The sequence below is a fragment of the Pseudopipra pipra genome, chromosome 6 (genome assembly GCF_036250125.1).
Source record: "Pseudopipra pipra isolate bDixPip1 chromosome 6, bDixPip1.hap1, whole genome shotgun sequence".
NCBI lineage: Eukaryota > Metazoa > Chordata > Aves > Passeriformes > Pipridae > Pseudopipra > Pseudopipra pipra.
The window spans coordinates 12,665,077-12,690,189 of record NC_087554.1 but is presented as its reverse complement, the minus strand read 5'-3'; the positions used below and the strand labels follow the sequence as shown (position 1 = coordinate 12,690,189).

Genomic DNA, 25,113 nt, shown 5'->3' with positions numbered 1-25,113 from the left:
CGAGGTGAAGGTGTTGGGATAACGAGGTGAAGGTGTTGGGATGTGAGGGTCTTGGGATGTGAGGGTGTTGGGATAACGAGGTGAAGGTGTTGGGATCCCAGGATGAAGGTGTTGGGATCTCAAGGTAAAGGTGTTGGGATCCCTGGGTCTGGTCTGGGTTGGGTCCTTGTGGAAATGCCCCGAACCTCAGAAGAGCAGAAGAGGGCAGAGAGGGCACAGGACAAGGGAGAATGGCTTCAAACTGGAAGAGAGTAGGTTTCGATTAGATATTGGGAAAAAATTCTTCGCTGTGGGGGTGGTGAGACACTGGAACAGGTTGCCCAGTGAAGCTGTGGATACCCCAACCCTGGAAGTGTCCAAGGCTAGGTTGGATGGGGTTCTGAGCAACCTGGTCTAAGGAAAGGTGTCCCTGCCCATGGCAAGGGGGTTGCAACTAGACAGTCTTTAAGGTCCCTTCCAACTCAAACCATTCCATGATTCTATGAATTTTCCTAACCTCCCGTAAGTGTTTCCCAGGCTCTCACCCACTCCTTGCCTGTAGCACTGCAAACCTACTGGGGGAAAAGAAAAAAAAATCTACACTGCACCCTTTCTTTCACTGCTGTGCAGGATCCCAGCTGGTCTCTGCTGCTGGCAGTGATGGCAGGACGGGGCAGGTGGGCACAGGGTGCCCAAAGCTCTGCGTGTCCTGCTGTGCCAGGAGCTGATGGCAGCAGCAGCAGCATTTTGGTCCCTGCAGCTCCCCTTGGCCTGGGAAGGGGCCAGGACCTTTCCTGTGGCAGGACTGCTGGGGGGGGGGCAGCTGGGCTTGCAGGGGCAGGAAAGCTTCTTGGCTAAAGGCACTGGTTTGAGGCCGTGGCTCACCTGGATTCTCCATGTGGATTTGTTTCCCTCCTTTGAGCACACAGGAAAAGTGTAGAAAAATACAGACCATACTTAATTCAATTTACTGCAACTAAGACATTTAAAAATTATAAATATGCACATATTTTCAAAAGAGAGCTTGAAATATGCATATTTCAGTGCGTTTCTTTGGGTTGCTGCTGTGCAAAGTCATCCTGAAATGTCCTTCCGAGTACACTAACGCTAAAAGATCGAAGAGGGAAGTTCAGTGTTTGCAGTCGTGCATTTTCACCGACTTAAGCAAAATACTGCCAGTCATGTCAAATTAAATTATATGGTTTTGTATTTCCATTATATTTATATTACACTGTATTACTGTAGTTGAATTAGACTATTTTCCATGGGGTCTGGGCTGTGACTACTGAATTTAACTCACTTTACGCAAGAGCTACCCTTAATTAGACTTGAGCTGAGAGCAGAATTGCTTTGACTAACGCTGCAGACCGCTACGGCAGCAGAATACCACAGGCTCTTAAATTGCTTCAAGAAAGATATCCACTGACTGAACAGCTGGAACCGGGTGGACAATTCCAGAAGTCATTCTTACTGAGCACCTCAGCCCTGGGGAGGTGGCAGCCCCTGGCCAGGCCCCACCAACCCTTACGAACTTACTCAGCTGGGCTGTCCCCTTCCACAGCTCCTTCACCCACTGCTCAGTTTCCAGGTCTCAGGCTCCTCACAGTAGGGTTTCTGGGAGTCCCCACTCTGTCCCTGGAAATAAGAATTGTGGGAGCTGTTGTTTTAGTGCCTGTCGCTTTCCTAAACTTGTCAGCAGCTCTTGATGCCTCCAGAGGCCAACTTAACAAGCAGAGGCATCAAAAGGAGTGTCATCTTGATCAGAAATGTGTCATGAGTTCACTAACAACAAATAATTCCCTCTGTCTGCAATGGATAATATGTTGTTGTTCTCTGGCAATGGATGTGCTACCATAAGCAGCAACTTTTGTCTCTTCATTGAGGAGAAAAAGCTTTTTAGCGTCATACAGTGGTGAGACACTGCAGTTGCTTAGGACCATCATCCTCAGCATCTGATGATGCTGAAGTTGCCCAAAGCATCAGTCCTTAAGCCAAAAGGAAAACGACTTTCTATGGCCCCAAGGAGAACACCACTGACCTGGCACAGCACTCCTGGAATCACTTCTCTTTCCCTTGTAACTCTTGGGATGTGCAGTGAGGACACAGCAGCTGGGAGAGCAGCTGGTGCTCTCCCTCCTGAGCCTTTCTAGACATGAGCTGCCACTGTCAGAGGATGGTTTCACCATTCCAAGTGTCGTCAAGCCAGTTGATCCAAAACACTGATACTTGGGGGCTTCCTTGCTGATTAGGTTTGGATAAAGCAGATTGCCTTTCCGATCTTATCTTGTTCCTAGGAAGGTCACTGGAAGAAAAAATTAAATGCTTACAGCAGTTTTCTCAATGCTTTTCCCCCACATCATTCAAAGCCAAGAAGAATGGGGAGACTGATGCTCTGCGTTACCATTTCATGTGGAATCATCACCTTTCTGATCCCAACGTGGTACTTGGTCCATGGCCACTCAAGAAGCCTGGAGCAGCTCAAAGCCAAAGCAAGGAACTTGATACTGGTTTATATGTAGAGACTGCACAGATTCAATCATCAAGAGCTATGTTGAAAAAAAATAAAGACTTGATAAAACCCATTTTTTTTTCTACAGTCAAATACAGAATTCCTGCAGGGTTCTTGACTTCACTATAAGGACAGATCCGGTCCTTCATCCGAGGAAGTCACAGGTGAAATTCTTCTGGTTCAGCTTGCTGTAGAACCCAGTTCTAGTTCTAGTCACACAAAACAATGTTGAGAACAGCATCATAACAGAGAAGATCAAGAGAATGTTTTAGATGATTCTACCTTCTGGGAAGGGAAAATACCATTAGTATATTCTGATCTGAATATGTGCTTTTCAGACCATATCCTGAGTACCATGAACACCCTGATTGCTCACGTTGGCATCACAAAAGTCAGCCTCGTCAAGTGGGTTTCACTGTATTTAGATTTGTTTGACTTGTGTTTGCCATTATGTGGAAAGAGATGTTTTCACAGAACAGTGTTCTTGTAAGCGCTAAATGTCTTCTTTGACTTATGTTTCCAAACTGATATAAGTACAGCCTTTATAATATTCAGAAATAACTCTTACATAGCAAAATTCCCTCCAGCTGGTGTAATAGATATTCAGCAGGTATCAGTAGAAATCTCTAACAAATTATTTATTTTGAACTTCTGAAAGGCAACATTGGAAACTAATTTAATTTTATTCCTATTTATTTAACCCTTGTCTTCCTCCCACTTACCTGTCTTTCTGCTATCCCATGCTTGCCAACTTTCCCAGTTTCTCCTTATTATGGGACAAAGTTTAACAGGCAATTTATCCAGTATGAATCAGAAGTTTTGGGGGGGTTTTTTCCCTTATTTTTATGCTTTTTCTCTAAGGATGTTCTTGGGCTAATTTATTTTGCAAGAAAGCTTGAAACCCAGCAAAGGACAGAGTGAGTTGTACACATTCATGCAGCTCTCCACACTGGCACTGTGAGCATCGAAACAACCATCCCTTTGCAAAAGCACTTGCAACTTATTTTAACTTTTTCCTTTCATAAGGGAAGGGTCATCTTCAGAAGCTAGAACCTTTCTCACATGTCTAGGTCAGGATCTGCATGGGCCACAGTCTATGGCCTAAGGAATACTAAACTCTGGATTATGTACAGCAATATTCAACAGTTCTGAAAACCAGGAAAGGCGTGAATACTCAAGAATGATTGCTGATAACTCAGTGAGGAGAAAATTAATGTGGAAGAACTTGAATGAATCATTTTAAGCCTGACTTTTTTTTCTTTTGTCTGCTCATTCTTGATTGGCCACATATAAATTGCTATAAAAATGAACAATCTTTGATATAAATGTAAATCAGGAAGAAATTTCTTAACTTAATCAAGCTAACCATTGACACAAGAGCCTCCTCATATATCTAAGTCTTGTCAGAAGCAGTGCTACCACAGCTTTTCTCACCTGACTGAGGGAGGTGTTTGTGTGCATGCTGCAAGCATACTTCTCACTGCAGAGTATCTGAGTAGCAAAGGACCAAATGCTGCTGCAGTAGGTCGATGCAAACACCAGTACGAAGCCTGAGAGCTTTTTTATGAGGAAGAATGTAATTCCTTGGTAATTCCCAAATCTGTTGATTAGCTGCAGAGCAGGCAAAAATCACTGGCTGGGCTGCACCAGCAGAGTTCTCTGGGGAGGTCTCTGTGGTGTGTTGTGCTCTCTGTTCTGCAGTGAGGATTTTGTGCACAGCACAAGGGCTGGCACAGCTTCCGCCCTTGCCGAGTGCTGAGCCTGTGCTGTACCTAAGAAACAAAATTGGGTCACATCCTCTGTGCCTTCTGTGGGTAGCCTGGAACATGGATGTGGTTTCTTGTCTTCTTTCTTGCCAAACCTGTTTGGCATATCTTCAAGTCTTCTTGCTGAGAGCTGGACAATTTGCCCCTAAATGAGTGGTGTTGACTAGAGGCTGCCTGCATGTTTTCCAGCTCCATGGTGAGTTGTTCAGGTAACATCAGGTAGCAGATGGGATCGCTGACACAATGAGATCAGGAACACATTAAAGGGGATGGCTTAACCTATGGACAAGGTGATGCCTTGCAGGGGAAAGACCCTTTCTCTTTCTTGGTGTCATTAATCAGCAGAAAGAAAGTTCAGAGGAATTCTGTGGGCCCTTCTGTCACCAAAAAAAATAAATAAGGGAAGTAGTATTCTGCTCCAATTAATTAAACAAACTGATATAAATTCCGTGCTTAAATCGTACTTTGCATATCCATAATCTCTGCACTACATTTTATGTATACTTTACCCTTGGGTAAAAATTTGTGAGCATATAAATGCTTTCTCATATAATCTTGCTAAAGCACGCTCTTCCCTATAAATATTCATACCACTGCCAAAACATTTGCAAGCTTTCCCCAAAGGTGAAATATGTGTAATGTACTTTGCCTTCTGGGTATAAATATTATCCAATACATTTTGGTTAATATGAATACACTAATTATTCTTGTAACCCTTTTTAAAAGGGTCATCCTCATGATGTGAATTTTTAAAAAATGTAATTACAGTAATTGGATACTTAATCTAATTAAAATTGGCTTTATCTTTAATGGGAATTTTTCTAAAGAGGCAGAATGACAATTGACTTTCTGATAATCACTGTTTTCTTTCAGCTAGAGGATGCATTTAGTACAGTAGGAACTAGAGAACATGGCCTCTTAACTACATGCCAGCCACCTTTAGGGCCAGTTAAACTACAATTTTATCCATTACCAGGCAAAACTTTCACTTTACTTAGAAATAAAAGTTCCTCATCCTGAATTCATTGTGGCTCAGCTACAGATAATTTAGGGGGTGTTTGTCATGCTGACTATGATGCAAAGCATCCCTTAGAGAAGATGCTGTGTGGGGAAAGGTGCCAACCTCCCAAAGCCTGGCTCTGTTGGTGGCTGTAGGCACAGCCACATGTAGGATGAGCCCTGCTGTCTTTGAGAGGTGCACCTGGATGGACCCCAGCATGTTTGGGAGGCACCATAAATTCTCACTGACATCAACAGAACTCCAGTACAGAGGCAATCTGGATTATCTCCTGGGTTTGTAATTGGGGTCAGCATTTCTGGTGTGGTCTCTAGAGGCACATTCCATGCACACTGACACTGGCAGGACTGTCAGTGTTCAACAGGGGAAAATTATTTTGGGTCCACACTGCCAGACCCAAATGCTACTTGTAGGGGGGTGTCTTTTACTGTGGAAAGCCAAGGAGAACAAGGCCATGGAAAAGTTGGGAGTTGTGTGAGAAAGGGACTGGAAAAGTGGATTTGTGTGGCTACCTTCAGGTACCTCTGACATAAACATTTATGTCTGTTATAAAGCTGCTGTGCCTTTCAGGGCCTTCGTTTTACTGGAAGCCAGGCAAGAGAGAAAGACTTTCAAAGAAAATCAATCAACTGTTTTGTAGGCTCAAGTTGCCAATATTTTGTTCTCACATGACTAAAAACAAAGAGAGATATTTCATAGAGGAATAAATCATTGTTTTCTAAGAAGGATGATCATCTACAGCTACACAGCATTTGCTAAAAAAAAAAAAAAATAAAAAAAAAAATATAGATTACATAGAATGGGCCAAATCATCACCTGGTGCAGAGATTTTGAAGTACCTGTATTCAGCTGATCTCAGTGTCAGCTGGGGAATGATCCAGTTGCCAGAAGGGTCTTTTAGGTTTCAGCCCCACAGCCTGGTGTCTGCTGCAGCAAGAGCCCCTTGCAGGATGGCTGTGGCAGAAAATCTGTGCCTGTGTCTCCGTGAATGCTCTCTATGCCTCTCATGTCTGCCCAACTCCTGCACCTGGGGAGTCTGCTGGAGCTGACAGACCAGAAGCACCAGACTTACATTTTCCACAGGAAGCTTTTCTTTGAGCCCAGAGTTTCTGCTGAGCTCAGCCCTCCAGTAGCCCCCTCAGGCAGGCAATTGGCTAATGAACAAAGAGAACAGGTTGTATTACTGTACTAATTTTTGGGTCAGGGTGAATAAATGTGTATCTAGTTCTGTTGAGCATGATGTGAAGCAGCAGTGCCCGCAGAGTTCCTGAGGAAAAGGAGGATGGAGGTGATGCTGTGATTGAAACGTTACGTTACAGCATCAAACTTTACGCAGCACACTTGATAGAAAAGAGGATTCTAAGAGAGCCATTTTTGTACTGCGAAAAAAATCATTACTTTTGGAGTGAAATTAGCACTGATTAAAACAAGCATTTCTGTTGAAAACAGGCACCAGGAAAAGCTGATCATAAAATGAGTGTGTAAGTTCAAAACAGCATCAGAAGTACTAAGGAAGCCTCGAGCTTCATCTGAGAACTGCAGGTGGTCTCAAACAGTAGCTTTCAGCTTATTAAAAACATTTGCCGTACGAAAAAAAAAAAAGATGCTGAGAATGCTTCTGTTTTGTGGTTTTGCTTTGAGGCCACTGTTGGCTACTCAGTACAGAATAACTGAGAGGATAATGACTTGCTAGAAAAATCTGAGCTCTTCAGAAATAAATTTCTGGAGTGCTGTAGGAATTCCTGTCCGTATTTACGAGGCCAGTTCGAACTATACTCGCAGTGTCTCATGACTGAGGAATCTTGGCAGATGCCCATCTGAATACTTAGAAAAACAGAAGCAATTTGGTTTCACAATCTGTCTTGGGTAAAAACTCTGCATTGCTGATGTTGTCTCCAGATAGGCTTATTGTGAAACTAATATCAAACATTGCTCTAAGCCTGAGAGAAAAGTATTGCTGGCTGTAGGGAATAAATGTGTTCAGGGAGGAAAAAGAGTCTGTTGCCTCTCTTCTTTTTGCAGACGTGCAAATGTTCCTCATCTGTCAGTGGTGCTGTTGTAGGAAGAGACTACCAAGTAATCGACTTGGCATGAACATATCCCACAATACCACAGGAAAAGTTTTCTTGCCTAAGAGGAAACCTCTCTTTTATAAGAAAAAGGTCTACGACAAGGTATGATATAAAAATCTTGCAGAGCAGATTAAATGTTTCTAATAAATGGAAAATCCTCAACAGATCAGACATTACTTTTGCTTTGACCACAGTCAAGGGAGTGGGTGCCACTTTCCACAATCCTACTATCCAGAGGATTATTTCAGAGAGCAATTCAACACTATGCACAGTAAGAAATGAACAGGCTGGGCAACCAATTGATAGCAACTTCCTCTGCAGCAGCTTTGACATCTTACATGCATCACAGGCAGAAAAAAAATATGTGAATCCAATTTTTGGATGTCTCTGAGGTCAGCATCCCTGCAGCATACAGAGTGTGATGGGAGAGGGAACTGTTCATTTGGAGCTGTGTGTGGCTGGCTGACTGAGCATCCAACATACCTGTATTCCAGCACTGCAGAGATGGGAATGGGCCCAGCTGAGGCAGGTGTAGGAGTGATGGGCCACCATTAGAGCAGAGTGAGGATAATAAAACATGAATAGTTCACACATAGCTCCTACCTAGCAGAGAGACAGCAATTGTAAATGGAATTTGGGTAAAAAACTCACTTGGTTTGGACTGAAAATATGAAAATATTTCATATGAAATACCAGGCCTGAAAACAAGGCCTGGTAAATTCAAAAGTACTTAGAATTGTATTCTAATTTGGAGGGTGTGGTGTAAAGTGCACGGTCTCATAGGTGATGTGAAAAAAGCAAGTGAGGAAGGATTTAATCTTTTGTAGTTGAATGGAAATCCATAATTTGAGGAAGCCTTAAGAAACTGTTTCTCTGGAACAAGAGCCCTCTTCCCATAGCCCTGTGGCTGTGCAAACAGAAAAGGCAGGGGTGAGGTAGCTGGAGGGGCATTTCAGCCCTGCTCGTGAGATGGCACAGCTGAGCAGCAACACGGCTGGGCAGCAACACGCTTCACCTGCCGGTCTGCCGAGGAAGGGCAGCCCCACATGAGATGTGGGTGCCCATCTCCTACTCATTTCTGCAAGAGAGAGCTAAGGCAGAGAGTCCCTCTCTACTGTGGGCAGAGCCACATCTTCATCCTCTATCTGACCTTGCACCCAGCCTGTGAAGCTGAGCCTGGGAAGAGTGTGAGTGGCTCTTACTACAGTTCCCCTTCAAGCTGAAGGTTACACATGGCAGTCCAAAGTCCAAACTGGGTGGAAAACCTGGTACTGGGGCAGAGGACAACTGGGGATATGGACAAATGTAAAATCTGAGTAAGAAAATTAGCATAGCACCTAGAGACATGAGAGGTGTGTCTGGAGTTGGGGGAAATCCTTCAACCACAGCCAGAACCCCTTTTTAGTAAGTTGGTAGGATGGTCAGTGCTAATTAGCACAGGGTGGCTCAGGAAAGGCCAAGAAAGCAGACAAAAATATACAATGCCATCTCCTTTCAGATGAAAACTGCAATACAAACCTCTTTACTGCTAAAATCCTATAATCAGAAAGCATCTGTTTCTGGGTAACAGCCTGTGATAGTGCGCAATTTCTTGATAGGCAATTCATTATGTGTTTATGGAACTTACGCCTTGTAAAGAAACACCAAACCGCTGGAGCATCTAGTTATTCTTACCATCTCCTTTTGATAAAAGTAGCCCACGACACTCCAAACACCACATCCATTCTTGCTCCTCAGCACAATCCTGCAATAACAAAGAACAGAAAAATTTTCTATGCTGAAACCAGGCACCTTAGCAACTCCTAAAGCTTTAAATTTAAGAGCTTGTTGGCTTTTGTACTTAACCTCTCCCTTGCTCTTGAGAAGTTTCTTTCAAGGTGAAAAATTTGGAAGCACAATTTCGGTTTTTCCAGGAGATGGCAGTGCCACTACAGAAAATAGCAGAGCAGTTGTGCTCCTAAGGTGACTATTCCGTAATTTGCCAGTTTAAAACTCATATATAACAAGTTTTGATTTTTTTTTAAATATATGATCAGATAATTATACCTCAATGACTGTCAAAAGCAATAATGATAGCACTCATTACAACTTTAAAGTGTGTCTGAATTCCCAAGGGCTCACAACAAGCATTAAATCATCTGAATGGAAACAGGAGACATAATTAGGCAGTAACTCATTTCTATCACATATAGTGTATGCTATAATTAATTTTCGCCTCATGTGTTCACACTGGATGTTGAACTGCCCTCCTAACACCCATCTCCTCTGCCCCTGCCTGGGGCAAGGGCAGGTGTTGAAAGAGTTGCAGTATCAGGCGAGTAGAACGGTAAACCCTGGACTCAATCCGAGGAAATGGCATAGCACATCTGGCAGCAGCCCGCAGACCTGAAGTATAAAGCAGGTGAACAAATGTATTGAAAATTAATAAGGAACAGAGCACTGCAGCAGATGCAGTGGTATGCTAACTACATTGCTAAATAGATTGCAGTATGCTAACTAGACTGTCTAAAATATGTTCTTGCTTTCGTGAACTGTGTGAGCCGATGCCTTTAATTTTCAGGTTGAGCTTGATTTCTGATTATTTTTGTCACATCATATTTCAAGGATTTTGTGTTATGATTACATGTGATTTACTAAAAATAACAGATCAATGAAAAGATGCAGAACTTGCTGTGCTTCTCTTTCCATTCACTTATTATATTTTCATAAGTCTTTCATTACAAAAAAAAAGGCCTCTATTCACACTAGAAAGGCTACCTACCAGTTCAGTGAGAAGAAGGCAAGCAAAGAGTTATTCTACACCCTGCTAACATATTCATATAAAACTCATCCAATTTTGTTAAGACCTTTTGTGGAGAATCAAAAGTTAGCTAAGATTGTATTGTAATTCCTCTTCCTGACCTGAAAGTCACACAGCTGGATTCAAGTAGGCCAGAAATATGTGCTTTATAGAAACACCTTGTGGTTGGAGTTTTTTTTGAAGCTCTGAAAGTTTATACTGCTGACCCTGCCCTCTGTACCAACAACTGAGTCTCTACTAGGACCTCATGGCAGAGGACAATTTGTCGCAACTGTCAAATAGCTGGCAGAAGGAAAGAACCACCTTGTTTCATCCATGTCAGCCTCTACGTTTTCCTTGTAACAGGGCAAGAGTTATGCACTGCTCATTAGACCCCAGAGATTCTAGTTTTGTGGGGCACAATCAAAATTTAAATACCCTGGAGGAAAATAATTTGCTGCTTGATCCAACAGCACCTTTTGAAGTCAGTGTAAAAATGTTCATTAGCATCAATGAGATTCAGATTAGATCCTTGTTTCTTAGTCAGCAGTAATATAACATAATTGGCTGTTCAACATCATCTTTTGCAAATCATAGGAATTCGTGGGAAGCCATGTCAACAGCAATCTCATTTACTGTAACAGCAGCAGCAGCACCTCAATGCTCTTTACAGCCTTACAAGCACACACGTTATATCATTTGCATCCCTCCTAGGTGGTGCTGAACCCTGTCCCATACTACATGGGAACACCATTTCGTTGGTGGGTGCTGGTAGAAGAGAGTGTATCTCATTTGTGATAATGGAGCTAACTAAGATACCAGAAGAAAATGAAGGTGTTGCATAATAACATTTTATATATGTAAGTTTTAATTCTCAGTGTTAATGATGATGATGAAGTAACTGGTTATGGTACTTTGCATTACATACATGATAAAAACATCAAGAAATTAATGTGTATTGTGGCGTATCTACCCATTATTTATCCCTTTTAATTTATTGCTTAGACTTTACGAAAAAAACCCCATATAAATACGGTATTTAAAAAATAAATTTTCAAATATAACATTCCACATATTAAACTGTGCATCATATGAGTAGGACAGGTCAACACTAAGAGCTAATCAAACAGGAGCTCATGTCCTGTGGCTGATACCCATCATGTTAGGAAGAAGGAAATCATCAATTATACTGATTTCTGACCCAGCAGTGCTTCAACCAACCTCATGAAGACCATGGCATGACTCTGCACTGGTGGGTAAGAAGATGGCTAGGCAGGACTTGAGAACTGCACGTCAGCAGAGCCACCTCGGTTTATATCCACTTGGGATTTAATTCAGTGCTTGAACCAAATGCTGTCATTGAGTGCAAGCAATGCCAACACAGATCATTTTACCCGGAGATGTTACCCTGTACGTGTGGACAACAATGATTTAATGCTAAAGCACCAAACAGGCCAAGTACATGTGGAGTGTGGGGCATCAGAACCAGCAAAAAGAGCACAGCAGGTTTTTATCACATGAGAGAAACAGCCAAGTGTCGAGGGTAAAGCCTTTCTCATGCCCACACCTGACAGTGTGCAAATGCGCAGACCATAAAACTTCAACCAGACCCCAGAAGAACACCCCAACACCCCTACCAAAAAAAGAAAAAAGAATGGAGTTAGAAGCAAACTACATAAATAATACTGAGAGGGTGTTTGTAGTCATCCATTATCACCAAGGTAATTTTTAGAAGTAAAGCCCTACACCTTTGAAGGCACGTGCACCTCCCACATAAGCTCAAGTGAAGATTATTCTAGGGTGTGATTCAAATGCCATTCTTCTTATGCAAGAAATCCATGGACAGCCCAACTCCATACAGCACATCCATCCTTCAGTGCCAGGTAGGATTAGTCACCAAAAGACAGGCAGATCAAAAAGCAGAACATTAACCAAGGTCTCATGGGACTTGTTATTTCTGGGGCAGTTGCTCACTTTCCATGTGTCTTCACTGAAGTCATTCAACCCCTCTGTGTCTTTTATTTCTGCTTGGTTGGCCTCTTCCAATTGCTACCTGGGCTTCAGCTACAGTCCCCATTTTATATGTTTAAAGCTTATCTGAAAACTCCGGGCTCACCAGTATTGCTACTACTGATAGATGGTTCCTACAGCTGAGGAAAAGAAGAATGACACAAGTGTGTCTTGTTTTAGAAAATCCCACTGTCAGAAACTCTAAGAGGAGGAGACAACCTCACAGAGAGCCACTGGGGCTACAACAGCACATGGACAAAGGAAGAATCAAGGGCCTGGCAAAAAGGGTAAAAGTAATAGTTTATGATTTTCAGTGGCAGGCTGAGAAGACATTCAAGTTTAAATAATCTTTGGATGTGCAGCTGTAGGGACAGTTAATACAGAGTTCCCATTAAAAATCTCTCAGGAGATCTTGTAAGATTAAATAAAATTAGCCCAAAGGCCCAAATTCTATCTGCAAATCAGGCTTCGCCCACTGAAATTAAAAAGCCCCTGAAGAATGCAAGATCAGCTCAGCCACGTGAGTTGGTACTCACCCTGTGTGTGTCCTCCCACCTGGGCCCCCATCCCAGCACTTCCTGCCTGTCCTTACCCACTCCCTTCAGCTCTGATCCTGGCCACCAGCACAGTCCACTCTCAAGCTAGCTACACATCGAAAAAGCTTCGGAGAAAAAGCAGTTGGCTGATCCTGCAAGGACCAAGGCTGAGTGTGCCTGATACAACACCCACAGAAAACCTGGAAGGCTGGGCACCTGCCTTTTGGGTAGGTATGGCTGTGAGGGCTGGGACTGTAGGCTCACACAGCAGGGACAAATGATGACAGTGTGCACACATCTTCTGTTTCCTAACTTGTTGCAACTAAAAATTGATGTAGCTATGAAAATCGGTGCTGTCAATTTTACATTAGGTAATTTTTTTTAAAAAAAGGCGAAGGAAAAAAAAAGAAAAAAAAGTTAAGAAAGAGAAATGAAAGAAAGTGAAAAAAATCCCAGTTATTAATGAGTATGAACTGATGGTACAGGTTTTCTTCACTTTCCTCCATATCATCCCTGTTACGTCCTTAGAGGTTGTGCAACAGAGCATCACATTGTGCCACAGCCTGTGTTACAACTACAGCAACAAGGCTCTTCTCCTGATGGCAGACAGATATCTGGTGGAACTGCTGCTGAACTGGGGGCAGGAGATCTGTGAGCCATTGCTTTGCAGCTTTGCAGCGTGCCCAGCTTATCTAACACACCAGCCAAAATTTTTATGCCAGTCATTACTGCTTGCGTTTGGCAAACCCCGACATTGCCAAGTGCCTGCACCTGCAAATAATTCCCTGGGAGTCACTGGCATCGCTGGTGCAGCTTGGAGCTCAGCAGACTCTCTGCTGGTCCATTAACTCCGAGAGATGTTTATTACGGAGCTAGAATTTATTCAACCAAATCTCACAACAAATAGAAAGTATAAGATAAAAATTAGGACTGCACTTGGTAAAACAAGTAAAGAATATGCTGTTTACCAGGGTAGGTCTGAATGCTGTGTCAGAATTTGTGTCAGAAACAGTTGCAGGAGGAGATCTGACTACATGGCTACAAAGCAGTGCTTTAAGCAGACTTTTCCTCTCTGATACATAAGAATATTTCTGTGCAAACCCCCTCTCCCCCCTTTTTTTTCCCACTTAGAAGGACTAAAAATTACTACCTTTTTTTTTTAGTAACAGATGAGTCCTCTGACAGTTTATAGGGAAGACCAGAGGTTTAAAATACTTACGTACTTTCAGACAGTAACTTGAGCCAGTCCATTGGTGCAGACCCTTAAAATTAGGTAATGTCCAACTCCCCATAAAATGTTACACCAGTGGGAGTTGCTCACCTGTGCTTAGTCATTGGAAATGCCATAACCAGCTAAAGGCTGGTTCCATGACACTTTGAGGACCAAAGCTGTAAGGCCAGATTTGAAAAGCTGTTGATGTGCCTAACTAATTTACAGAGTACCCGGGGCCAGTCCCACACTGGCTGTCAGGCCACCTCAGTGGGGCTGCACCACTCAGGGACACCAGAGAGACTCAGACCCTTCTCCATGTCTGCCCATTTCAGGAACACATCCCATCACTTTTGGCCATGGGGACCAGCAGTGATAAGATGTGCCAGCACTCATGAAGTGATCTGAGGACAAAGCTGGGGTCTTAAACCTTCCCAAAACCCAGTGGGATTTAGGCTAAGGATGCTTGTATGTTTGAAGACGTTCAGGCGCCTCCGTCTGTCTGAGTGCCTGGCTGGGGCTTGGGTTGTTGTGCCAGTGCACGGATCCATCCCACTGCACTGGCAGATAGTCCAAGACGTGGCATAGCTTCTCCAGGAGTGCATCTATACACATCCATCTTCAGCAAGGGACAGTTTATAGATCGAAACAGAGGGTAATGGGAGGACGGTAATTTAAATCAGAGTACTTAATTGGACGTAAGGATTCCTACCATCCTCTTAGTTTCCTAATTGCTAATATACTCAACACTGATTTTATCAATAGTCCAAGATATATAAAATTACTTCATATCAGCTCATTAGTTAATTAATTATAGGAAGGACACACAACAAAGCCAAAAGTAGATCGAGGACCCAAACTTCTCCTTGAGCAAAATGAGCAGCTCTGCCTCCAGTGCCAATTCCCACTGGCCTGCATGATTTTCAAGATACTTATTCACAGCAGTGCAACTTTGCAAAGGGCAAGTAAGAAGGAGATGAGGCCACCATGCCAGGACTAGCCCTTCTTTCCAGCTTTTTGAGACTTTAGGGTCAAAGAAGTTCCTGGGTGAACCCCAGCTCAGAGCTGCAGCCAGCAGATTTACAGCTGAGTAAGAGAAAGAACAGAATTAAAATTAATATATATATATGTACCATTTTTGAACCTCCTCTAAATAGCTGAGTATGTTAAGAAATGTGCTATAAAGTTAATTTTTCTATGAGAGTATCTCAGCTAAACCAAAGACAAAAAATATTAGTTACAACTACCCAGACAAGCACTCCAAGCTGGGTTTAGTGACTGCCTTCTCCGTGACTGGTTTTGGTGAGAGTGAAATACCGTATGTTTTCCTACATTACATGAGAACTGGGTGAATTGAACGTTTCTGATTACCCAGCCCAACAAACATAAAGTCATTTCAAGCCACCACATTTTGCTTCTAAAATAAATCTAGAAAGGGATGGGCAGCCATTCAACGTAGCTCAACTGATGTGCAGTGACCCTCTACATGATGGTCTGTCCATACCTGGAGCTCATCCTATTCACTTATGAGCAAGGATAGGCAGGATTGTTCAGTAGTTTGTTGGGTTTTGCCTTAGTTTTTCCCTGGTCAAAGTGGGGCAGGAAGTAGAGGAAGGCTCCTTCTCCAATGCAGAGTTTTGGTCACACACCAATCTTCTCTTTTATTCTCCAGTGAGCCAAAATTTGATTAATTCTCTATTATTAACACCATCTACAGAACAAAAAGGTCACACTTTCTTCGCAACATTGGCAAAAGAATGGTTTCATTTTCCTCATGTAGGATCTCTCCCTTTTACTTGCCTGGAGACCCCTCTACCCAGCCTCCTCTGAGTCTTCTTCCCTTCAGCTTCTGCACGTGATATATTTATATAAAAGTATCTTTACCACTGAAGAATATGTGATCACCCCACTAAAGTGAACAATATGAATTTTACATTTGCAGCCTTTCAATTTATTATCTACAGAGAAACCCAAACTCCAGTGTTTGTTTCATGCTGATTATCCTTTTGGAGATAAAAAAAAAAAGCATTGATTTTTCTTTTACCCTCATTTCCCCATTGCTTCTATGCAAACAGTCTGTATATACACTCTTACATGATTTTTTCTTGCTGTTTAAGACCAAAGTGAGGATTTTTTGCAGCCACAAACTGTTACAACTGCCACTGTTTGTCCCATTTCTCACCCCAGCCTCCACTTACCCCTCTGGTTTCATGTGCCGATTTATTGCTAAAGACCGTATTTTCCATTAGGGGAGAAGAAGGGAGGGAGTACCAAACAAACTCCAGTGGCTGTATTCAAAGTGTAATACTTCTTATCACAAATAATTTAAAAAATGCAAGAACCCCAATTTGCAGCTAGGAGGCCCACTTGAGGGATCAGTTAAAATTCACTCCTTTATACGCATGCCAACTTTGACTTCAAAAAGACTTTATTCCCAAGGATAAACAACCCAATATTTGTGTAATATAATTAAGTGAAGGCATCTTTAAATGTCATACCAGCTTGTGCCATGCTTTAAATTGTTATGCATCAACAGAATTTAACGAGATGGCCAAGGATCCTGCTTCCTGCGTGAATGCGATAAGCCACAAATACTGTATAGCTCTTTAATAGATTGCCAAAATAAAGCATTTTGTATGCAAATTATTCATGGAGTGGCAAAGCTAATATAGTGCCAAAATTACGCCCACTGGTCCCCTGCAATTAGTAGTTAAGTTGAAGTATCTTCAAACTGCAGAATTTCTTTCAGTGTCTCGCAATACTTGAAACATCTTTTCATTTATGAAAATAGGAAATAACAGCTTTTATTTTCTTTTTAAGGTTTAGGGTAAGCACGCTATAGCAGAGAAGTGGCAAGAGGGATCTAATCAGAATAATTGCACAGAGGCTACCCGGGAAATAAATATGAAAGTGCAGTGACTTGCAAGAAAGTTGAAGGAGAAAGAAAAAAATTGATTTCCCCCTCCCCAGCCCATGCCCCTAAAATGAAGTCTGTGAGTACAGTGAAGTTGGTCTCAAAAAGCTAAGCAGAAAAACCACAGCAAGACTAAAGGGAAAGCACAAGCATTTACTGATGGCTGGGAAGGGCTCTTGGCGTCCCCTCATGTGCAGCACCTTCCCATCTCCTCCAGAAATCCCGTCCAACAAACACCCCTGTCCTCCTGAGAGTGCCAGAGAAAACTTCCTTGGGTTGCACAAGACAGGGGAGCCACCACCATGAAAGGCCCACACCTGTAAACCATTTAACCTATAGCTGCACTGGCAAGAAATCACTGGAAATGTTCTTTTCCAGCAGATTCGGGGATAAGCCATCCATAACTCAGAGTCTCTAGTTTCAAGTCAAGTACACAAAAAACCAACAGCTACATCACCTGGGAAATACTTGCAAAACTCTCAGTTTTTCTTTTTAGGTAATTATATTCTGCCCTGAATATTGGTCACAGGGATCCTTTGCGAGAAGCAGAAAGATGGAAAGAAAAAGGATTTCCCAGTCTCCAAATTTCCAGTGAAAAATCTCTTTTTTTTAGCTCTCCGAGACCATTTCTCAAAAAAATGTAGGGCTGGTGAGGGACCCATGCCAAGAGGGGAAAGCAGAATTGCTCCTTGATGGACAAGTTTTTGGAGAAACTTTAAGCTGCAAAGTATTCAGGCAATTTTCACCCTCTTTGGTGTCACTTGCAGCAGCGTGTGGAGATGAAGCTTGGTGAAGAAGTGGAGGGGCAGGTAGGTCCTGTAGATCAAGTCCCCTTTCTGTAGAGGTAACTCCAACTGTATTTTTCATTTACAACCTAATCATCACAAGAGTGTGGTACATGCCAGGGGCCTGGGACGGTGATTTAAGGAGTCTGTGTCAAACTGCTTGGACCTAGACGGCCTTTCTGAGCTAACCTGGAGGATTTACTGCCAGCTAAACAACAGATGTAATTTCAATCACAAACTGCTCTATGAAATGTTGTGGAATACCATAAACAATGGTATTCAGTCCAGTGAACTCTAAAAGCTGTAATTTACAGCCTTCTCCTAACATGGGGGGCAGTGGGGAGACCCAAAGCCAACAGACTCGCTTCCATATTTTGATATCGAGGGAAGAAAAGTACAGCAGGCCTTACAGCAGAAAACTGCAGACCCTTGGAAAAATAAATAAAAGCAGCTACCACCATTCATAACATAGATCTTGCACTTTGTCATTTTTTATAGCAATGCTGGTTTAAATGTGTCCTATTTTTATAGTGATGTGGGTTTTAATGTCCGTCCCACAGAGGTGAGCATTGCTGCAGCATCCCTGCCAGACAAGATTTGGTGGAAGGCACACTGCCCCATGCTTGCCTGGCCAACAGCAGCCCTTGTGCCATGGGGGGGACTTGCCAGATGCTATTGGTCAGGGTCCTGCACTGACAACTTGTCATCGATTCCCTTAAAAAAAGAGAAAAAAAAAAAATGGGAACCAATGAAAATCAATCTTCTGATGCTCCGCTGCCTTAAATACCAGTAGAGCAAACAAACAGCCCTAAACAATACAGCAGAACCCATATATCAATTACCCTAAATGCTCAAGCATTTTTACTTCACAGCCTGCAACATCCGACTGTGGTACCCGCACCCGCTGCGCCGGCGTGATAATGGTGCCGCATTGTTCCCGGGCGTCTGGCGGCCTGATAAGGGCTGCCTGTGCTTAGATGATAATGAAAGTGGGCAGACTTAACATTGTGATTGGAAAATTTCTTGGGTCTCAGAAAAAGGTTCTATTAAGCCCACTGACCCCAATTGAATATTAATTAGCTAATTAACAGATTTATTGTTCCACGCAATTTCTGGAGAGGCAATTTTTTTTCAAGTGCCATTATTTTTTTAAATTATTTTTTGCATTGTGTATAATTGAATCTTTGCAGCTGCCAGCATCTTCTGCATGATTTGGCAAAAAAAAGAAAGAAAAAGCACTTATAGCTTTCCCTTTTTTTTTTCAGACCCAAATGTTTCCAATCGCTTTAGCGAGTGTTTGGGGGCGGGGAAGGAAGGGAGGGGGAAGGAGGCAGCTGATGTATATCCCATTCTACAGATTTATTTATTCTTAAAAGCTTAACTTAAAGATGTCCACACTTTTTTTTCCCTATTATGTTCACTGGTCTGTCTTTTAGCCTGAGGTTGCTACACACTGCGCTGTTATTCCCACGAAAGACACTGAGGTCTGTGCCCTGCCTTTCTTATACATCCTTTTAGGCATTGCACATCTTTCCTCTCTTCTTACCTGTTTGCTCCTGCTCTTTTCTGCCATGCAGATACTTTCTGCCCAACTGGGGAGGGCAGGGGACTTGGGCAAGCTGGGCTCTGCACATCCTGCAGGAGGGCCCCTTCCATGGCCTGACATCCATGGTTCACTTTTTTTGCAAAGTATTTTTCTAAACACTGAGTTACTGGCGAAGAGAGGTAAGGTGATATTTTACCATATGGATGATTTGTGACTGTTTCAAAGAAGTTTATTTGGCACAGACTGCTCCAAGAGCTTCACAGTGAAGTGAGCCTGCAGTGTTCTGTCATGTGATGCTCTTCCTGTGGTGGGAGGGTTGTAGCAAATTGCTTACAAATCATTTACTGCATCATATCTTTTTCCAAAGAAGAAAGATGTCTTTTAAATAAACCATGGTATTTTTGCTGTCCAAAGACACTAACATAAGCACTTTTTTAAGTTCCAGCATTAAAAATCCAGATACTTTGGGGATCCACAGAGGTGCTGGTCTGCCAAATTAAATGAGTCAAAATACAGGTGACACTGGTGCAAATTATGGACTACACTTGCACAGCAGCATAAAAAAAACAGCTTGTCACACCACTTCTGAGGGGGAGACTGACACTTTCATACAACATCCAGAACTATCCAGAAGATGACAAGCCAGCAGAGGCAGCTCTGGGCCCTGGATAAATTTGGATCCAGCCAACAGTTTTACCAGTCATGGGGAGGAGAAGTGCAGGTATCTGGATGCTCTTGTCCATTGTAGAGATATTACTGAACTGAAATATTCAAATTACAGAGTTGCTAGGGTTAGAAGGGACCTCTGGAGATCATCCAGTCCAACCTCCCTGCCAAAGCAAGGTCATCTAGAACAGATGACACAGGAATGTGTTCAGGTGGATTCTGGATGTCTCCAGGGAGGGAGACTCCATGACTTTCCCGGGCAGCCTATTCCATTCCAGTGCTCTGCTACCCTCAATGTAAAGAAGTTCTTCCTTGTGTTGAGGTGAAACTTTGTGTGTTTTAGTTTATGGCCACTGCTCCTTGTCTGGTTGCTGGGCACCACTGAAAGGAGTCTGGCCCATCCTCTTGGCACCATCTTTGAGATATTTATATGCATTAATGAGATCCCCTCTCAGTCTTCTTTCCTGTAGACTGAACATGCCCAGCTCCCTCATAAAAGAGATGCTCCAGACCTCTAATCATCTTTGTGCCCATCCTCTGGACCCTCTCCAGCAGCTCCTTGCCTTTCTTGCACTGAGAAGCCCAGAACTGGACACAGTACTCCAAATGTGGCCTCACTAGGGCTGAGTAGAGGGGGAGGATCCCTTCTCTCAGCCTGCTGGCCACTCTCTTCCCAATGCACCCCAGGATACCATTGGCCTTCCTGGATACAAAGGCACACTGCTGGCTCATAGCCAACTTGTCATCCACCAAGAGTCTCAGGTCCTTCTCAGCAGAGCTGTTCTCTAGTCAGTCATCCCCCAACCTGTGCTGGTGCTTGGGGTTATTCCTCCCCAGGTGCAGAACCCTACACTTGCCCTTGTGGAACTTCTGGTTTCTCTCCACCCAAGTCTCCAGCCTGTCAAGGTCCCACTGAATGGCAGCACAGCCTTCAGGTGTATCAGCCACTCTCCCCAGCTTTGTATATCAGCAAACTTGCTGAGAGCACATTCTATCCCTACATCCATGTTGCTAAACAAGTTGAATAACACTGGACTCAGCTGTGATCCCTGGGGAGTGCTACTGACTACAGGCCTCCAACTGGACTCTATTCCTCTGATCATGACCCTCTGAGCTCTGTCATTCAGCCAGTACTTGATCCACCTCACTGTCCATTCATCTCACTCACATTGCCTGAGCTTACCTACGAGGATGTTATGGGAGACAAGTGTCAAAAGCCTTGCTGAAGTCGAGGCAGACAACATTTACTGCTCTTCCCTCATCAACACATCCTGCCATGCCATCTGGATACAGGGCCCACCTTCACAGTGTTTTGCCCAGGACCTACCCCAGGTCCCATTTGATGTGCCTCACAAGACTGGCCTAGGTGAATTGAGACATTTTCATGAAGTGCTGCTGTCATAAACTTCTTTTTATTCAGATTTCTCTGCCTTTTTTACGGCTATTCCCAATCCTGAAATATGCTAGTTAGGAAAGTGGTGTTTAAACCACATGATCATTTACTTAAAAGTATTAGATGAAGTACTACTGGGCTTCCAAATGAAAACTAATAAAAACACCACAAAATGCAATTTCTATTTAAGTATAAAAACATAAGGAATAAGGAAAGAGAAAGATGAGGCTTGCACTAGGATTATAGAGATATGTAAACTGTGCCAGCAAAAAGCCTGGACTAGACTCATCAAAAGGTTGGTTGATATTATTTCATATTGACTTTGACCTTCTACTCTAATGTAATTACTAGGAACAATTTAAATAACTTTCCTTTTTTTTTTTCCCCAGAGGAAAAAAAAAAAAGCATTTTCCATTGCTTAAAACTGGAAAACAAAATGTTTGATTGAGGTCATCTTGACATCCATTAGTGTGATAAATGAAGTGGAATTCAAGGCTGCTCCATTATCAAGGTTCATTTTCGTTGTTCAGATCTGGTTTCCCCCTCCCTTCTCCCTTCTTTTTTTTTTTTTTTTCCTTTTTTAAAACAACATGGCCTCAGACTCAAGGCTGATTACAATAATTACATTTTCTCCCCATAATAGTACAAATGATTCAAAGAGTTATTCAGAATGTTTCAATGTCAGCACTTAGATAAATGCTCCTTCTTTCCCAGGGATTGCATTTTTTATGCAGAATGTTAGTTAGCAGCGGCAATAACGGTATAGCTGTCAGAAAGCCGCGAATTTACATGCCCAGTAACTACATTCACAATTGTTTGGTACTTGGCGTGGCAACGAGACTGAATGGGATACTAGATAATTTATAACTGCTCCCCAATACAAGAAGAACAATTATATTGTGTGCAGTATAAAATGGCCATTATTTAGCTCAATTCTTAAAAATTATTTGAACAAAATGCCTATCCTTTGCAGGGCTATTTTCTTCTTGGATCTAATTAGATACCCGAGGAATACAGGATATATAAATTTTAGCCAGCAAATATATTTATGGAATTTTAATTCGCTCCTTGTATACCTCTGCCATAAACCTTGTAAGCCTTCTTTGGAAGGTTTTTAATCTTAAAGGTAAAAAAAGTGAAAGAAGGCAAGAGTTGTACAAAAGGTAGCTGCCATTTTTCTGACGAGCAGCAAGACCCTGGCTGTATGTCTCTCCACTCGTACCATAAAATTTCTGCTGTGTTTTTTTATGAGAACAAGCTTGTTTCTGCAGATTTGACAGATTGAGTCTCCCAGCAGGGAAGGGCTGTGCAGAGCTTCAGAGGGGCCTCAAGTGTGCTGGCATCCATGGGACCTTCTAGCACTTGAGCTGAAATCTCCAACCCCTGCCTCAAACCTCCCCTTGGCTTTCATAATGAGCAGGTCAGACTGCTTTGGAAGAAACCTTTTAGTCAAAATCTTCCATGTAGCAGTTCTGGCAACTCACAGACAAGAAAACAAACACCAAAGCAGTTAATAAGCTCCTGACTGCAAAGAAGATGGAAATTTCCTTTTTACAGGGAGACACATGGAAAAGACAAGGGGTAACGGCTACCAGTTATTCCTGGGGATATTCCAGTGACACACAAGAGGAAATTTTTTCACAGTAAGAACAATCAGCCTTTGGAATAATGTCCTCAGGGAAATGATAGATTCTGCAACCTTGGACACTTTTAAGATTCAGCTGGATGGGGTGCTGGGCCATTTTTTCCATATCGTGCTTTTGCCAAGAAAGTTGGACCAGATGATCCTTGGTGTCCCCTTCGGACCTAATATTCTATGATTCTGTGAGTCTGTGACTGCCTGCCTTCCTCTGGGGTGATGGAGGCAGAGAGGCTCCATCCATGGCACTCACAACACCTGCCTGTGGCTGTGGTAATCTGCAGTTCTTTGCAAAACATGCAAATTTTAGTCTGGACTGGAAAACTGATTTCCATTCACAAGGGCAGAACTTTTCCTTACTTTCTTCCAAAGTATTTTCAGGAATGAAGAAAATGCATAACAGAGTAGGAATCAGAGGAGAGTCAGGTTTGACCAGTTTCTGTATAATTTGTACCTAAATAGGAACTCAGGTAGAGAAGGGACAGACAGATGTCAGGTTTGTTAATAACTGGGCCTGGTTTAAGACATTGTCAAAACTTAAATTTTCCCAATTTTGAAAGGAAATTAGCCATGCTATTACCAAGACGGGCTTTCAATCAAAGTCTAAAATTAGGCTTTGTTCTCCTGAATGAATGAAACCTTAAAATATCTGACATATATTAATCTAATCCAGTCTGAGAATTGGTGTCGCCCATCACTATATAGCCAGGTCACAAAACATTGCATTAACCCTCATCTTGGGAAGGAAGTCTTTCATGAAATTGCATCTGCATCCATCTAACTAAAGCAAATACAGTCACATCTCTTCTAATGGAAAAAAAAATAAATCAAGGGAACCTGGGGAGGCAGCAGGCAGGGGAACAGCTCGGTGATGTCCTGCCAGTATTTCACCAAGGCTGTCCTGCTGCAGCTCCCACCTGCCCTTCCCTTCACAGAGTCCAAGGGTACAGATGCAGGAGAGGGCTGGGATGAGAGGCTGTGCTGAGTGCAATTAATTTATATCTCCATTTAAATAAAACCCTCTCATAGACATAGCTTGGGAGGAGACAGCGCCACTTGGCAAACAAAATTATATTAAGTGCACTCCACTAGAAATGTTTATACTTTGTCCCTGAGAAATGTTTATGCTGGAGTACAGTATTTAACTTATCAATTTGAAAGTGAATGACGAGGAGAGGAGTACAGAGGTTTTCTTATTTCAGAAGCATTTGTTAAGTGCCTTTCATTCGTGACAGCTCCAAAGTCAGGGTAAATCATCTTTGCCTGGAGGAGTCTGCAGTGACCAGAGCAACGCTGAGTGTGCTCGTGGGGACACTCCAGCAAAAGTATACCCAAAAACAAATGGAGGTTTGGGGAAATGTCTTCATTCCTGACTAAATATCTTTCTTCTCACTCTCTCCTGGTGCTGACTTGGCCTCAGGAGCCCAAAATTACATTAGAGCAGCTGGACCAGGGCTTAAAAGAGTATGAGATTGTACCCATGAGCATGAATTTCCAAAAATTTTGGCATCAGGGCTCTCTCCCTTCCCTCGAACAAACCAGTGCCTCCACATTTTGGTCAGGAGCCAGCAGCCAGCTGTGTCCATCACTGGTGAGGGTGTGCTGCTGCTGCATTACTCTGCATGTTTTTGGGTCAGCCTGCATGGCCCAGCAATGGAGACCTTTGACTTACTTTAGAGTTTAGGTGTCAGTCCATGAAAGAGTAAGGCAGCAGTTGAACTGACTCATCTGTGCCAAAAAAAAAAAACAAACTACAAAAAAAGACCTACCAAAAAAACCCCAAACCAAACCAAAAAAACCCTACAAAAAAACCTACCAAAAAAAAGAACACAAAAAAAACCCACAAAACCCCCACAAAAACAAATAAACAAACAAACAAACAAATCCACCCCAAAAAAAAACCAAAAGAAGGAATGGGAGCAGGAGGGGAAGGAAGACTGCTCATTCTAATCATCATCCATAACATCATATTTGATCTTTATATGAGGCTCCCAGAGAGCCAAAGAGAGATGGTGTAGGTATGAATCCAGGCCTAACAATGTGCACATAATGGTTCTCATCACATGATGAAGTATGACACTGACATTTTACCAATGTATCTTCAGAGGTTAATGAGGGAAAACCTGCCTGAAGCCAACAGCCCAGAACATGCCAAATGAGAACTGGTTGTTTCTGAGGGGAGAAGAGACCCAAAAGAGGGAAATAAGAGACAGAACAAACCACCTCATGCACCTACATGATGTTTCAGTGTCCAATAATGAAGAGCAACGAGAGAGGAACTCGGTGTCAGA

General features: G+C 42.7%; 1 protein-coding gene across 2 annotated transcripts in view; it reads right to left on the bottom strand.

Moving 5' to 3' along the window:
- The window catches only part of RIC3 (RIC3 acetylcholine receptor chaperone), a 61,837-nt gene that overhangs the window by 21,088 nt on the left and 15,636 nt on the right, over positions 1-25,113 (bottom strand). Inside the window, exon 3 of one of the 2 annotated variants that reach the window (XM_064657404.1) lies at positions 9,019-9,088. In XM_064657404.1, the coding sequence (XP_064513474.1) occupies positions 9,019-9,064 (46 nt within the window). In that variant the 5' untranslated portion in view covers positions 9,065-9,088. Of the gene's footprint in view, positions 1-2,017; positions 2,181-9,018; positions 9,089-25,113 lie in introns of those variants that run through there. The other variant, XM_064657402.1, reaches the window with a different exon arrangement.